Source organism: Bos grunniens, chromosome 12, assembly GCF_055505025.1.
Source record: "Bos grunniens cultivar Pamir isolate PY7600 chromosome 12, Bosgru_T2T1.0, whole genome shotgun sequence".
NCBI lineage: Eukaryota > Metazoa > Chordata > Mammalia > Artiodactyla > Bovidae > Bos > Bos grunniens.
The window spans coordinates 73,836,557-73,854,237 of record NC_141176.1 but is presented as its reverse complement, the minus strand read 5'-3'; the positions used below and the strand labels follow the sequence as shown (position 1 = coordinate 73,854,237).

Here is a 17,681-nt window from a genome sequence, read left to right as displayed (position 1 = left end):
TATTTGTAAGGTCTCCTCAGACAGCCATTTTGCTTTTTTGCAATTCCTTATCTTGGGGATGGTCTTGATCCCTGTCTCCTGTACAGTGTCATGAATCTCTGTCCATAGTTCTGACAGAATGTGGTCCACTGGAGAAGGAAATGGCAAACCACTTCAGTATTCTTGCCTTGAGAACCCCATGAACAGTATGAAAAGGCAAAAACATAGGACACAGAAAGATGAACTCCCCAGGTCAGTAGGTGCCCAGTATGCTACTGGAGATCAGTGAAGAAATAACTCCAGAAAGAATGAAGAGAAAGAGCCAAAGCAAAAACAACAACCAGTTGTGGATGTGAATGGTGATAGAAGCAAGGTCTGATGCTGTAAAAAGCAATATTGTATAGGAACCTGAAATGTTAGGTCCATGAATTAAGGCAAATTGGAAGTGGTCAAACAGGAGATGGTGAGAGTGAACGTCAACATTCTAGGAATCAATGAACTAAGATGGACTGGAATGGGTGAATTTAACTCAGGTGACCATCATATCTACCGCTGTGGGCAGGAATCCCTTATAAGAAATGGTGTAGCCATCATAGTCAACAAGAGTCCAAAATGCAGTACTTGGATGCAATCTCAAAAACAACAGAATGATCTCTGTTCATTTCCAAGGCAAACCATTCAATATCATGGTAATCCAAGTCTATACCCCAACCAGTAATGCTGAAGAAGTTGAAATTGAATGGTTCTATGAAGACCTACTAGACCTTCTAGAACTAATACCCAAAAAAAGACATCCTTTTCATTACAGGGGAATGGAATGCAAAAATAGGAAGTCAAGAAATACTTGGAGTAATAGGCAAATTTGGCCTTGGAAGACAGAATGAAGCAGGGCAAAGGCTAAGAGAGTTTTGCCAAGAGAACGCACTGGTCATAGCAAACACCCTCTTCCCACAACACAAGAGAAGACTACACATAGACATCACCAGATGGTCAACACCAAAATCAGATTGACTATATTCTTTGCAGCCAAAGATGGAGAAGCTCTATACAATCAGCAAAAACAAGACCAGGAGCTAACTGTGGCTCAGATTATGAACTCTTTATTGCCAAATGCAGGCTTAAATTGAAGAAAGTGGGGAAAACCACTAGACCATTCAAATAACTTTTGATTCTGCCCAAATCAAAAGTGCTTCCTTCATCAGAACACAAAGCAGCTTGACAAAGAAAATTTGTCAGCCCCAGAAAAGTGAAAGATTTCCCCATGTCATCATTTTAATATTACTGCACATATCAACATGGGAAGAAATTTCAAGCCTCAGACACAGTTTAACTGAATTTTGCTGGGGAAAAAATAAAAAACCCTAGTGAATCAGAAACTCCAAAGTATGATCATGTAGGTTTAAAGACCCTGATGCTGGGTAAGGTCAATGCAGGAGGAGAAGGGGACGACAAAGGATGAGATGGTTGGATGGCATCACCAACTCAATGGCCATGAGTTTGAGTAGGCTTTGGGAGCTGGTAATGGACAGGGAGGCCTGGTGTGCTGTGGTCCATAGGGTTGCAAAGAGTTGGACACGACTGAGCAACTGAATTGAACTGAACTGAACTAGGTAATTCTGATGAACTAGACAACTAAATATTTTAAAGGGCTGTAGAAACTGTATGGGCTGAAAAAGCATCTAATATCTAAATGAAAGTCTTACACCAATTACTTCAACCCACCAGGAAGGAAGGGCTTCCTTGGTGGCTCAGAGGGTAAAGTGTCTGCATGCAATGCAGGAGACCTGGGTTCGATCCCTGAGTTGAGTATATCCCCTGGAGAAGGAAATGACAACCAGCTCCAGTACTCTTGCCTGGAAAATCCCATGGACGGAGAAGCCTGGTAGGCTACAATCCATGGGGTCGCAAAGAGTCGGACATGACTGAGCAACTTCACTTCACTTCACCAGGAAGCAGTTTCCCACAGTAACACCTACTCTTCTCACCACTCTTATTCTCAGCCATTGGTCCCATCTTTACTGAAAATAGCTACTGCTGACAGATCTCTAAATTCCTAGACCAACTTCCTGCCAGACATCTTGTATACACAAGGGAAATTTTAGGTTTTCTGCCCAGATCACAAGTGCTTCCTTCATCAGAACACGAAGCAGCCTGACAAAGAAAATTTGTCAGCCCCAGAATATTCAATGTTGTCCCCAGGTCATAATTTTAATATTACTGCACACATCTTCATGGGAAGAAATTTAAGGCCTCAGACAGTTCAATTGCATTTTTGTGGAAAATGAATAAAAAACCCTACCCAAATATTTGAGCACAATTCCATGAAAACCTTCTGGAGGACCTCTTTCATGTCACAGTTCTTGGTGTATCACATAAGCTATCAAAAGATCAGAGTTATTACTTTTTCCACTATAACCATACTTAATGGTTAGGCATTTTCAAGAGCCCAGACATGATGAAGCTGGAAGTTTTCTTCAGTTAAATATTTTCTGAGCATCTGCTATTTGAGAGGACTACAAAGATGAACGAGACACTGTATCTGCCCTTTAGGTAAGTCTGGAGCTCAGGGAGGGAAAGAAATCCATTTACACCTGGCTTGGTGAGGACAAAGTCACATCCAAGAGCTCAAAGGAGGAGATAGGGATTCAAGAGGGTGTGATGGTTACTTTTATGTTAATTTAGGTAAACCACAGTCCCCAGACACTTCTTCAAACACATATCACAGTGAAAGTATTTTTCAGATGAGATGGACACTTAAATAAGTAGACTCTCAGTAAAGCATAAGAGCAGATTATCCTCAATAATGTAGGTGGGCCTCATCCAATTAGTTAAAGGCCTTAAGAAAAATTAGACTAATATCAACAATAATAAAACCACACCTGCACAACACACACATGAAGCTTTCATTTTGGACAAATTACTGTGTCACTCGTTACATCACTACAGTCCAAGGATATTCCTGAATGTCTTATTTCAAGCCGTGAAAGCTATGAAAAAGAAGTTTTGTAAAATGCACGGACCATCCCTTATCAGTGTTGCTAGAAGTTCCATAAGAAAGAATGATAAACTCAGGGAATCAGAAATGACCCAGTATGGCTGATCTGTTTTATGGGTAATAGTTTTTTTATAGTATAGAAACCTCATCAGACACACACAAATCTCATTTGAGTCAGCACAGGAGATGCAGTCTGCTTCCTTCCTTCTCTTGCTTTGGGTCACTTTAATTGCCCTGCAGGCATCACTGCATGTAGAGCCTGTGCCACTACTATTGATATTACTGCCCCTAAATGAGCAGGGATCCTACGTTCTTTGTAATGCATTCTACCTAGGAGGAGACAGGAGTATGTAAGACAGTTTGGAATGACTGACAGATTTGACACTGAGAGAGGTAAATCTCACCTAACTGGAACACAGTGACACCACAGAAAAGGAGGCAATTTACAAAGAATCCACCTGCAATGGAAAAAAGTTATCTGTCACCAAACCTCGATTCTTCGGATGCTGACAATGGCCTCTGACACCTTCTCGACAGCCATGGGGAAGTAGAGGGTGCTCGAAAACCGCAGAGCCTCGAACAGTGTCACCACTAAAAACACTTGGCTGGCTGTAATCAGGTTGTCAAGGAGATCATTGGTGATGAAGGTGACAAAAATCATGATTTTGCTGACAGCGAAAAATGATGCCAAATTCATTCCTCTAAGGTAAGAACTTTTAAGAATCTTGGAAATTTCCTTCCTAGAAAAGACAGTAGGAAATAGCATTTTTAAGAACCACTGACATCCAATGCATGAATTCAAGTGCCCTGTGTGAGTGGCCCCTTTTTAGGGAGTGGACACAGATTAAGGTAAACCATCAATCATGTCATGGAGACACTCAGAGTGCACACCTGGGACTCTGCTCCAAACCAAGGACTACACACTTCATCACCACTTCACTTTTCCAACTAAATGAAGTCTTAATGTCTTGTCACACTTTAAAAAAATTGAGCTCAATGTGACAGGATTTGAACATACATTCAGCAAGCATTCACAACCACATATCCTGTGCTGGGCTTCTCATTGATGACAGAAAAAAATGCCCACCCCGACCAGGACCTCATGAACTTGGAAAGGAAAAGAATAATAAACCTCAGGACTTCCCTGATGGTCCCATGGATAAGAATTGGCCTCCCAGTGCAGCAGACAGGGGTTCAATCTCTGGTCTGGAAGATTCTACATGCTGCACAGCAACTAAGCCTGTGTGCCACAACTACTGAGCCCAAGCTCTAGAGCCTGTGCACTACTGCAACTACTGAAGCCTGTGCACCTGGAGCCTGTGCTCTGCAAAAAGAGAAACCACCCCAATTAGAAGGCCAAGTACAGCAATGAAAAAGTAGCCCCTGCCCACCACAACTACTGAAATCCTGTGTTCAACAATGAAGACCCAGCACAACCAAAAATAAATGAATAAAGAAATAAAAAAGATGTGGTATGATGCGTGTGTACATTTTTAAAAAAGAATAAACACAAAATTTGTGAGACACCAAGACATTAGAAAGAGGCAGCCAGCACATCCCTACAGGAGCACAGAGCTGAGTCATGTAACTCAGAGCAGTAGAGACAGGACAAGTCACACATATGTGGACCCTGAGAAGATGAGCAGGAGTCAGTTAGGACTGGCAGAGACCAGAGAAGAAGGAAGATGAGCGTGTATTTCCAGCAGAGGGCTGGGCCCCCACCAAACAGCAAAGTGAGAGGTGACAGGGTACTCCCAGAAAATTCTAAGTACCCTGTGCTAGAGTAAAAACACTCATCAGATATTTAAATGTAACATTTTTTTAAAAATCTACAAACATAAAGCAAAGACAAAGAAATAGTATTTTCATGGCTCTGTTTGGAATGAGTAATATTGATCCATAATGTTTGGCCTGATACAGGTACACTCAATAGATAATCTCCTCATTTATGCTGCTGCTGCTGCTAAGTCACTTCAGTCGTGTCTGACTCTGGGCGACCCCACATTAACCTATATTATAGCTTTAGTTTAAATATCATCTCAAACACTAATATCTTAGAATCATTGCTTATTTGGAATTTGCAGCATTAAGAAGTATTTGGAATTTCATTTCTGTATAAGTAAGAATCATAGGTATTTCAAGAAGATGATAAATGGAAGAGCAGCTTAAAATGACATCTCTGCTATTCCGCTTAACCCTCCTGCCACATATGGGGAGATGGTGGGGTAGTATTTAAATTTACCTTAATATGAAAACTTGGTAAGACTTCTAAACCATTTAGTAAAAATAGGAAATAAAACAGTACAAACATACACTGTGATATATTGAAAAAAAAAAAAAAAAACTTACTGTCTCAGTCTGGAAATAAGGTCGATAAATGATTTTTCCCAAGCATTCATTTTTATTGTTTTGATGCCATTTATAACTTCACTCATGGTACTGATCCTGTCGTCTGTGAGAGCTGCAGTCTTACTCCTGAGGGGACAGATGTGAGAGATGAGCCTTAGTGATCACAGCATAACTTTCTGTAGCAGCAACAGTGGGCAAAGGGAGGGATCAGTGATCAAATTATTTTCTATAGCTCTTTTGAGCTGACAACACAGGCAAGTCCTACTCAAAGTACAAATTGAGAAAATCTTCAAGTAGGAAGTCAACCATTCAGTCCCATTCAAGAAGCAACTTGGAGAACTTGCCATATCAGCTAAGGAAGACCTGAAAGGAGTCAGATACAAACCATCTTCCCAAAGAGGTTGTGCTTGGGCAGAGAAGGCAGAAAGGGATGTACCAGGAAGACAGAGTCTATGAGGTAAAAAAATAGGAGTAAAATTCTGGGGAGCTGAAAAGATGGGGCTGTTAATTCCACTGGGAAAAGAGAGCAAGAAAATCTTTAGAGACCTGGTAGCATTGGAACAGAGCCTTGAAAGATAAGGAACATCTCTCCACAGCAAAGACAGGAAAGGAAATTTCAAATAGACAAAAATATCACATGTAAAGTCACACATAGAAAGAAAAAACTCAAGGAAAAAAATCTTCAAACAGCACAATACCTCCATCATCTAACAACCTGGACAATGACCCACCTCCAACCCTCTGGGACCTGCTTCAGGTCTATCTCATCACCATTAGGCCCTTCATCACCAGCCACTGTTCTATCACATATGCTGCTGGGACTGTGCGGCTGTATAAAGACATAATTAAGGTCAACCTTGCCCTTGGGGTGCCTATAACTTAATGGAAACATTGAAATAAAACAAGACATAAATACACTACCTGAAAGTGGCTCTAAAACAAGCTTAACAAAAATAAATGCAGCTAGAAATGGGCCTGTAAAATTATTACTCTTTTTAATCATGTTTAAATAACTTGGATATTGGTAAATTCTTCTTAAGGACTCTCTACTTATTCAGGTACAGTGTCAGAGGAGCCAGTGAGGGCTGTCACCTTTTCTGTTTAAAGATCAGCCTTCAGCTTAAGGCTGGAGCCTCCACTGGCTAAGCCTGAAGGGTCTACAACCCATGCAAAGAAGAGACTAGAGAAGGCATTGGTTTTGTTTTTGAACAGAAGCATCAACTTCATTGGCAGACTGCAGATGTTACCAAGCACATATCACCTATTTTTTTAAACCAGTGTTTCTCTTACCGGAGTGATGAAAACAACTTCCCGAAGCAGCTTTGCAAAAGCAGAAGAATAATGAGAACCGCCATCCCAGCAAGACATGGCATTCCTATTTCCATCCAGAGCAGGGTGGTCACTGCAATAGCCTGCAGTGGCCCCACCCACAGATAGTGCAAAAACATCGTTACCTTGAAAGAAAAAGACAAAGCCTTCTTGGGACTGTATACAATCAAAATCAGTAAAGACACAGCGTAGAAACAATCTGCTCTGAAAGGACAAACAGGAACCTAAACAGGGATATCTCAGTGGGTTTTAAACCTCGTGAAGCAGAAACCTGTGTCCACCTCAGATGACACTGTTCCTGGAAGCACAGGGCCAGCTTTAGGGACATCCAGGGAGAACCTGACCAGTAGCACTGAAGGAAGATGATTTTGTCTACACCACAGATGAGCTCAGGGCATCCCCAACATCTCACTGCACTCTATATTCTGCCCCCATCTCACTCTAGCACCCAAGAAAACCTTATATTATGGTAAGTACCACACTCTCCAGTAATTATTTGTGTACTTACCTCCCTAATGGGCTGTTGTTTCTCCACATCAAAAACTAAATCATATTCAACCCTGAAACTGAGTAGCGGCCTTATTTCATGCTTGAGGAATGAATAACTGAAAGAGAAGTGTCTGACCAACAGCTACAAGAGGCCCTGGACACTGTGATCTATTCATAAAGTCAGTGGAAAAAAAGAGTGTGAGGGCCCAGAAGAGAGTAGGCTGTGTCTGGCTGAGGGCCACCCACTTGGCATTATTCCTCAAAGGCTCCCTATGCAGCAGGCACTGAACAGGGCACAGGGGAAAGAACAACCCCTGCCCACCAGGCCTTCATCAGCCAGAGCAAGAGGGACAGTTCAGGCAGCAACACTGACTCCACGTGCCAAGAAGGGCCATGCCAGGAGGACCCCTAGGGACACTCACTGAGCCGGGCAAGAACACTGCTGCCTGTCTATTACTAGAAAAACCAAACCCTCATCTTCAACCCACATTATTACATCTAAGTTGCACACAGAGGAAATGAGAATTGGATAAAGAGAACATTTGTCTTAAGTCCTCAACAGAACCCTGACTGACACCAAATGCTGGCGCACCTGGCATCCCAATGAGCTGAACCCAGTGAGAAAGATGGGACATGGAAGAGAATCCCTCAGGGGCAGCTCACCTGGTCAAACCTGTTCACATCGTTGGACAGCAGGTTGACTATCTGGCCTGTGCTGGTCTTCCCCATGGCCGAGCTACTTAGGCGAAGTGCCTGAAATGAGAGAGGGAGACAGAGAACTGGATTCCTAAGGTGATACCAAGTCATCCTAGAACATAACACAATGGAGCATGCATTCCTGGGGTCTTGAGTGGTGTCAGCAGGAGCAGGATGACCACTGAAAGCGGGGCTCTAGGGACCCTTCTTCAGCCTTTAACTTAGTGTGGTGGCAGCCCCACCAGCAAGGATGGCAAAGGGAGGAGAGGGAGATAGAAGCAAATCTCCCACCCAGTTTCTCAGTGAACTTGGACCTGCCTGAAGTGTAAAGGGTGTAGATTTAGACTTCGGGATCAACTAAAGTAATTTTGAGACAAATTAGATGAGAGTAGAGAGACTGCATTAAGGAAATAAAATAAGAGACTTGGATTATAAATCTGGAATTGATCATTAATTCTGTGGGTGATGTCATTTCAACACTTTTGGTTTAGCTTCTTCATTCTAAAGAGTATGGAATCTCCATTCTGAAGAGTATGAAAGGGAATCTTCATTCCCTTTCATTCTGAAATGAGTATAATGCTCAAAACACTATTCCTGTGAGGAACCTCTGTTCTTAATGCCAGTCTTCTGAATTAAAAAACACATCCTGTGTTTCACAGTTCCTTTATTTAGCAAAAAAAAAAAAAAAACCTCTGAAAAATGCCCTAGAAAGCTGAGGAACCTGAACAGATACCATGAGTTGCTTCAACAAACCATCAAGTGGAGGCTCTGATGCAAACAAAATGTCATGGTTCATAAAAACTTCTTGTTTAGTCCTTGAGTTAAACAGAAAACTCAGCAATCAAGTGTGAATGTAAAACAGTATAGCTGTGATGGAAGAGAGTATAGCAGTTCCTCAAAAAAGTAAACATAAAATCAGCATCTAGCACAGCAAGACCACTTTTGCAGATGTACTCAAAAGAACTGAACACACAAACTTGATCTTTTTGCACACCTGTGTGCAAATGTTCACAATAGCCAAAGGTGGAAATAATCCAAAAATCCACTAACAGATGAATGGATACAAACAATGTTGTATAGACCTATAATGGAATATTATTCAGCCTTAAAAAGAAATTAAATTCTGGCACTGGCTTCAACATAGATGAACCTTGAAGACGTTGTGCTACATGACATAAGCTAGACACAAAATGACAAACATTGTGTGATTCTACTTATATACAGCACCTAAAGTAGTCAAATTCAGAGAGAAAAGAAGTAGCATGGTGATGGATGAGGGGAGGGAAGTTCTGAACAATGTGAAAGTACTTGATGTGAATAAACAGTGTACTTAAAGAGTTAACATAGTAAATGTTATATTGTATATATTTTGCCACAATTTAAAAAATCAATGATAAAAAGCCAAAAGTAATTTTACCAAAGCTGTGGAAATGTGAATAAACAACAAGTCATTTTACATACGATACCTTCTGAAACATCATTCCAAGTTCAGCTGAAAAGAACACTAAAATGCTGAATGGGGCATTTTAGGAAGCTGCAGATGTGCAGCCTTAGAGAGCTCCTGGAGATGTGCCCCAGCCTTGAACCAACGGTGCAGACAAATTACAACTATGAGCTTAGTAGCCATCCCATTTCTAACACCCAATGTGATTTCTTCCCAGGACCAGGGATTAGAAGTTGAATAAGAACCACAAATGTTCAGAGCTGCTCTGTAGCACCAGATTTGCCCCTAGGAATCAGCCCACCTGTAACCTGCAAAAAAGAAGTGTCTTATTTCTGCACCTCAGCAGGATTTTGAATGCAAGACTGGTCCGGTGCTAAGTCACTTCAGTCATGTCCGACTCTTTGCAACCCTGTGGACTGTAGCCCGCCAGGCTCCTCTGTCGGTGGGACTCTCCAGGCAACAATACTGGAGTGAGCTGCCATTTCCTTCTCCAGGGGATCTTCCTGACCCAGGAATTGAACCCAGGTCTCCTTCATTGCAGGCAGATTCTTTAGCATCTGATGCCCTAGATGCAAGGCTAGGCACAAGGAAATTCATCTTTCCCACATTTCCTGAATTTCAGATTAAGTCTATGGTTTAACCTCTAAAATTCCTGACTTCATAAAGGGAGAGTTCTTTCAGGCATAATCAAGCCAGCAAATGAACACCTTTGGAAGAAATTTACATTCACACAAGCATACATGCCAGGTCAGATCAGATTTCCCAAAGGTGATGTTCCAAAGTGTTAGTTGGAAAGAAGAAAAACAGGTGGACTATGGCTCGCCTATACAGCAAAGAGTAAGCTTTGACTGAACCATCACCTCACACCTAACTTAAGGCTTTCACAGTATAGTTCTGGTGAATTTCATGCATATTCATGGGAGGTAAGCATGATCTAGGAAGACAAACATCATTTGTGGGGAAATCTAAGTATTTGTCTGCTAAATGGTGGACTGCGAAAGAGAATAGGGCTTTCCTGGTGGCTCAGTGGTTAAAAATCTACCTCTCCTAGAGGAGGAAATGGCAATGCACTCTTATATTCTTGCCTGGGAAAGGCCATGGACAGAGGAGCCTGGTGGGCTACAGTTCATGGGGTCACAGAGCACAACTTAGCGACTGAGCAAGCACGCATGTACACAAGATGATGATGGAGGACAAGGAAGACCCCTGACTAGAGTGAACAGGCACACCTGCCATTTCTGCATCACCCAAGAGGAAACCTGCTCACGTGCAATAGCCAAACACAGACCGTGAGATGTCAGGGCCCTGGATTCACACAGCCCTGACATTAATAAGACTCTGCTCAAGGAAAGATGAGAAGACACCTTACATTTTGCAAAGAAAAGCATTCCTAAGAAACAGAATGTCTAGATAAGTAGCAAGCAGGTAAAAGAAGCAATAATTTTGATTTAAATTGTTTGGTTTAGTTTTCAATAAGGATTTTTTAAATAAAAATTATATATATTTAAGGTGCGCAACATGATGTTTTGTTAAAAATACACATTGGGAAATGATTTCTATTAAAACCAATTAACATATTAATCATCTCATGTAGTTATCATTTTGTGTATGTGAGATGAGCTCACTAAGACCCACTTTCTCAGCAACTTTCAAGTATACAATACAGTTAAGTAAGGATTTGAAAAAAAGCAAACAACCCAGAGCAACAAGATACACAGGATCAAGTTTATATGGAGTCTTCAGCTCCTGACATAGTGTATCTGTGGCAATTTCTTTGTAAAGACACCCGAAATCCTTACTCTTTTTATATTAGCTAAGACCAGAATAAACTATGAAATAATTCTATGGCATTTCTCAATATGAAATCACTGAACACATCAAATCAGGTCTTATTAAAACTGCTATAATGCATGCTAAAGACAAAAAGGAAATATTTAATTATGAAAATAAATTGAATGAACTGCCACAAATTCTCTCCAAAATTGCCAAGGACAATGGAAAATTTCAAGTTTTATCCCAAATATCCAACTACTTTTTTAATACCATTAAAACAATCATAATTATAGAATATAGTGAGTGAGTCTGTATATGCATAGATTTTATTTATATTTTTCTTTAGTTAACACAATTTTACTGAATATGAGTAAATGGGCCATATAAAAATATAATCATTCCCTTTCTCAAACACATTCTGTTCTCCTATATTTAATTTTATAAATTAAATCTCCTGGATTTAATCCAATCACTGAAGTTCACTTTCAAATACAACTTTGATATAAATGAAGGTTTTAATGAACAACAACAACAACAAAATTTCCATCAATACTACTTTGGCATGAAAACACTGAAAATCAATGTGATATAATTTTTGGTACATATTTTAAAATTAGATTTTGTTACAAATTTAGTAGATATTGTGTAACAGCCTATGACTAAAAGTCATCAAAGGCAGTCTTGACCTGATCTCAATAGAAATTTTTTTTATTATATATTTGTAAAGTTTGCTTAAAGGACAACAAACTTGGCTTGATGCAAATAAGCTTCTCAGTTTCTCTTCAGTCACTCAGTCATGTCCAACTCTCTGCTGCCCTATTGACTGTAGCCTGCCAGGCTCCAGGGAATTCTCCCAGCAAGAATATCGAAGTGGAAAAAAAAAAAAAAAGAATATCGAAGTGGGTTGCCATTGCCCTCTCCAAGGGATCTTCAAGACCCAGGGATTGAACCTGTGTCTCCTGCATTGGCAGGCAGATTCTTTAACACTGAACCATCATCTGGAAGCCCTAGCAAAGTATAAATGATCCCAGTTACAAAATCTTTAATTTACAAACAACTTTCCCAAAATATTTCTGATGCTCCAGGGGAGGTACACACCATGGTACCAAGTGACACTCACCTTGCGGTAGATCATATGGCACACCGCTACTCTCAGCCTCATCCCCACACGCTGCATGTGGTAGAAGTACAAGTGGTGCAGAACAGCCCACACCAGCACGCAGGCGCTCAACCCTGCCGCGTAGCCGTAGGCTTCGTGCAAAGCGGCCGAATCGGTGGGATCGTAGGTTTCAACATAACTAACCATTTTCCCCAAAAATATGGGTTGAACTACTCTGGTGCCTTCCTGAAAGAAAAGAAAAAAGCTTTAATTAGAAATGTCAGTTTTTCTTTACACAAGATTTGCTTTTACCATTATCATGCTAAAAATACATTTTGACAAAATGCTACATTCATGACTAATTTAAAAGAAAAAAATGCAGATTCACTATCTACTATAAGACAAGTAGACAACAGTTTTAACCTTAAGACAAAATTTAACATTCACAAATAGTAAAGCCTTAGTATCATGCTTAGTGTAATGTGAATGCTCAGTAAATACCACAACCAGGCTCAATACCAACTGAGCCTTAAGATGAATAAGGAAAAAGCTGGCAGAAGAAGAGTAAGAAATCTGCTTCCATATGAAGAAGCCTGTGGCAGCTTGCCCCTGTCCCCTGTATTCTTAATGTCCCAGCCCAATAGAAAGTCAACCTGGTTCACATATGGGAGACACGCTTTTATTACCTTCTTTGTGAATCTTTATGAACTGAGACATTGGCACAAACACATCCACTCTTTTCCATCCCAAACTCCACATGTCTGTAGGTCAAGGGAATGGAAACCAGCTTCAGTTGGAATACCACAGAGAAACCAGGCTTGGCAGCTCTACAGGCTCTCAGCTCCCGAGAGCACTGCCTCAATACGTCTCTACCCTCTAGAAGTTGGAATGTTCCTTGGAGTGAAAAATTAAATATGTTGGAGGTTCAAGCTAAAAAACCATGTCTTCCGTGGTTCTCCATCCACCATTCACTGAAGTTGGTGGTTTGGAATAAATGTTCCCAATCCTCTCTTCCCCAGGTCTAAACCAATTGACTCAGAGTACACTGAGGCTTCCACTCTGAGTAAGACTTAGGGAAAGCAAGCTTCTTTCCCAAAGAAAAAGGCAAAGAAACAGCAACACCTACCCACCCTGCCAAACAGCCACTTCGCCCCACAACTCACTCCCTCCCTCTAGTCACTCCTTGAAGGTCTCTTTCTCCCCAGGTCCCCTTCTTTCTCCACCATCAAAGAAAACCAAATACTCAATGAATCCAAGTCACCAAAAGTAAACACCTTGACCCTCAATATCATTTCCTCCACAGACTTCTCAAAAGACAAAATTCCAAAATTTTGGAAGTCTTTCAGGAACAGGGCTTTTCCTTTTCTGGCAATCCCGCCTTACTAACACGGACAGGGGAAGCTTGGCTTACCTGACAGGTTTGCTTTGATAGCTCTCTTCTGTCTGTCTGAAGCTGAGGAACCCACACACAAGAGGAGGGAAGGAGAATCCATAACACCAAACACCAAAAATACTAAGCATTTCCTGCTCAGCCAACCAGTGCCTGATCAGAATATTTATCAAAAGATGTCCCCATCCCTCATAAGGGGGTCTCATTAAACCTTAACATTCCTGTCTTGTTCTACACAAATGGACACACACACATTCACAGGCTGCACCAGCTGCCTCTCCCTCCATGAAGTCATGGAAATTTTCATCTACTATAGAGGATAAAGGGGAGAAGGCAATGGCACCCCACTCCAGTACTGTTGCCTGGAAAATCCCATGGATGGAGGAGCCTGGTAGGCTACAGTCCATAGGGTCGCTAAAAGTCAGACACGACTGAGCAACTTCACTTTCACTTTCCACTTTCATGCATTAGAGAAGGAATGGCAACCCACTCCAGTGTTCTTGCCTGGAGAATCCCATGGACGGAGAAGCCTGGTAGGCTGCAGTCCATGGGGTCGCACAGAGTCGGACATGACTGAAGCGACTTAGCAGCAGCAGCATAGAGGATAAAGGGAACACTATTTAGTTGAAGAAGTATAATAAGATTATCAGACTGGAGTAAAATGGTCAGTTCTGATACATTTCCACCGTGTCCTATCACCCATCCCAAGAGGCATAGAGAGCTTATGGAACAGTCCCTCATAAAATGGATTGTCAAACACTCTGTTTATAGAGTTTCCTGAGATGGAAATGTGGAGGCTCACACTGAGAAGCAAGAACATCAAACTGTACACACAGGCAGTCCCAGCCCAGGTATGGCCAAGGGCAGTCTATTGCTGCAGCCACAAAACACCAGAATCCCAGCAGTAATATCTGCCATCCCAAACTTTCCTAAAACTTATGATTCTCTTTGGGAATCACTGTTGCCTGTTACTTAGGTCTCCATTTGAGCTAACATCCTTGTGATTACAGGAGAAATAAAAGTAATGTCACTCACCAAACACAGTATGGATAAATGCAACAAATCCAGCAATAAAGAGTGTAAATAAAGGCAGATCACTACTGTCTAAGCATATCTGGAGTTTTTCGCTGAGAAACAATATTTAATAACCCAGTTGACAGACTTCCCTGGTGGTCCTTTAGCTAAGACTCCACACTCCCAACATAGGGGACCTTGGTTTGATCCCTGGTCAGGGAACTAGATCCCACATGTAGAAACTAAGACCTGGCACAGCCAAAAATAAAAATAAAAAACAGTTGGAGAAATAGCCTCATTAAGGTTATAATGCCAGTTCATGGCTCATATCTTCCACTCATCTGTCAATTCTTTTCATTCTTGATAATGATTATCATTTAATTGGAATAGAAAATTTGTTATCTTTCAAAAAGGTAACAAAGGATTTCAAACATGATGTGTTACTGATGCAATTTGGGAGGAGAGTCACTTATTATTCTTAAACACTATTTTGGGACTTCCTCCAATGGCTCAGTGGTAAGGAATCCATCTCAACACAGGAGTCACAGGAAATGCAGGTTTGATCCCTGAGTTGAGAAGATCCTATGGAGGAGGAAGTGGCAACCCACTCCAGGATTCTTGCCGGGACAATTCCATGGACAGAGAAGCCTGGTGGGCTACAGTCCCTGGGGTCACAAACAGTCAGACACAACTGAGTGACTGAGAACACATGCACAACTTTGCCTCCAGCAAGGAGCAGTCATGGCAATTTAGAGAAGTGATGAAAAGTATAATGCACCCGGAATTTCCATTCTGGCATAAATTGCAACTATGGAAAACAGAAAATTGATATTATGCTCCACATGAAAACTAACAGGAAGTAAAAAACAATTTTCCAGTAATGTCTCTCAAAGAGAAAAAATAGAAACAAAATAGGCAAAATAGTGAATAGCACAAAATTGTGAAAACAAAACCCCAAGTACATATAGAGAGTAAGAATACACATATTAAATATGATTCTTCAAAGCTTCCAGAACACACAGGACAGAAGTTACTGAAGTCATCAAAGGTAGACTGAGTAGATCTGTCCCCTCCACACACAAAGAAAGGTTAGATGAACAGTCATTTAATAGGACAACTGGCAGGAACATTTATAATCTGTGAGTATTTCAATTTCTGACGTTTGGTAAAACTGGCTGAGGCAACCCAGGCAAAAGATTTTCCAGCTACCAGAAGATTAACTCCTGCATATGCTCAATGTTCTGTTCCAAGTATTAACTCCAAATGAAACAGTGGTGTGAATCCCAAGGAAAGGTCCAATTTCAGAAGACTCTGCTTGCCTTGGAGAGTCTCTCAGAGAGGCAAGAAGTGGCTGTGGCTCACCCTGGGGACACAGACACTGGTGGCAGCCATTCCCGGGAGCTGCCCCCACCACGTGTACACTGGTGTGGGCAGACACCACCAAGGAAATCTCTCATCTCTACACTCCCGATCCTTACCTTCAACTAAAAAGAAATAAAACAACTGAGAAAATATTCATTATCAACCTTGAAGCTAACATACTGAAATTTTCTTGATCAGCAGGAAAACAGTCAAACACTGCCCCCTTAAACCCTTCCTCTTTGACATAAATCAATGATCACATGTATATTCTTTCCACAAGCCAATTGAGAATATAGTTCTTATTCTTTCACAAGAATTCTTCAGAACTCTGAAATCATAAAGGATCTTTAAAAGAGAAGAATTTAATACCACAACATTCATTATTCAGGATTCTCTGAGAGTCTGAATTTCTGAGGCAGACTTTTTATTTTGGCCACACCATGTGGCATGCAGAATCTTAGTTCCCTAACCAGGGATCAAGAACCCTCACATCTGCACTGGGGGCATAAAGTCTTAACCACTGGACTGCCAGAGAAACTTGTGGTAGCCATTTCTTGACAGAGGCCTTGGTATTCAGCCTCCTGAAAGCACCAGATATTGGGTCCCACCTTTTGCTTCTTAGAATAACTTCTTGCAGGGTTCGGTTAGAAACTAGAACTTCTGCAGTGGATAGAATTCCTTCTCTAAGTTAATGTACTTGAAACATTTCTCACCCAATTTCCCCATATCTCATTCATGGAAATAAAAACACAAAAATAGAAACAAGCTAACAAAGAAAAACACTTGAGTGAAATATATAAGCAGAAACGAGTGAGCTTGTAGGGAAAAACTGAACAGGCAATTAATCTTTAGAACTGGGGGAGTTCTAAAGTGAGGTTGAGAAAAATCCAGAGATAAGGAGGAAAAGCAGTGAATCTGGGAAATCATATCCACCATCACTCTAGATATCCTAGCCTTCACTCATCTTTAACGCAGTGGTCTTCATCCTGACTGCACCTTAGCATCACCTGGGTGGGGATAAGGGCACTCTGATGCCCGAGGCCCAGCCTCCAGAAACTGGTTTAGGTTCAACTGATTAGTGATGAAGCCTGATTAGTGAAGATTCCTCTCCCTGGAAGATTCTGGATGCAGAAACTAACCCCATGTAAGCATCTGCTAAACTCCATTCTTGCACTGTCTTGGCATCTGAGTCTGGAATGGCTACAGACCTGCTCTGAAGGAATTACAATTATCACAGAGTTCCATGGCACATGTCATGCTTCCAGAAAAATCCTTATAAATCAAGTCCAGAGATTACAGTATTGAAATTGAAAATTTTCATTCTGCACAGTAGGAAAAATTAAATTTCAGATAAAACTATATTTAAAAAACATCACTAAAAAGATGAGTCAAAATTAGCCTGGAAAGTTATTCCTAAAAGGAGAAGGAGAATTAGAATAGAGCTAACGAGGATATCAGCCTTCTTTAAAAGTAGCCTTGTCTTGATTTTAGAATCATGAAAACATTATACAGAATTATAATCATAAAAGAACTAATTTTTTAAAAAGCAATTCCTAAAATTTCAAAGTAAATTTAAATAAAAGTACCTAAATATCTACCCATCCTGTTGGTTCACAGAGCCATACAAAAAAGAACTATCAAAATTGATTTTAAACAAAACAATTTGAAAACACATTCTCTGCATCCTACACCCACATGAAGACAATATGAACTGCAAAAAGATAAATCTTATAATGATTTCAGAAGTCACATTATAAGAAAA

General features: G+C 40.8%; 1 protein-coding gene across 6 annotated transcripts in view; it reads right to left on the bottom strand.

Moving 5' to 3' along the window:
• LOC147361902 (ATP-binding cassette sub-family C member 4-like) overlaps nt 1-17,681 on the bottom strand; it is a 162,625-nt gene that overhangs the window by 128,952 nt on the left and 15,992 nt on the right. For all 6 annotated transcript variants that reach the window (XR_015138372.1, XR_015138373.1, XR_015138374.1 and 3 more), the window contains exons 4-8: nt 12,175-12,399; nt 7,805-7,894; nt 6,614-6,777; nt 5,324-5,449; nt 3,465-3,714 (exon numbers count right to left, since the gene is read on the bottom strand). Coding sequence is in view for 3 of the 6 variants with exons in the window: in XM_086330237.1 (XP_086186363.1) it covers nt 3,465-3,714; nt 5,324-5,449; nt 6,614-6,777; nt 7,805-7,894; nt 12,175-12,399 (855 nt within the window). In the remaining 3 variants the exon portion in view is untranslated. The remainder of the gene's footprint in view (nt 1-3,464; nt 3,715-5,323; nt 5,450-6,613; nt 6,778-7,804; nt 7,895-12,174; nt 12,400-17,681) is intronic.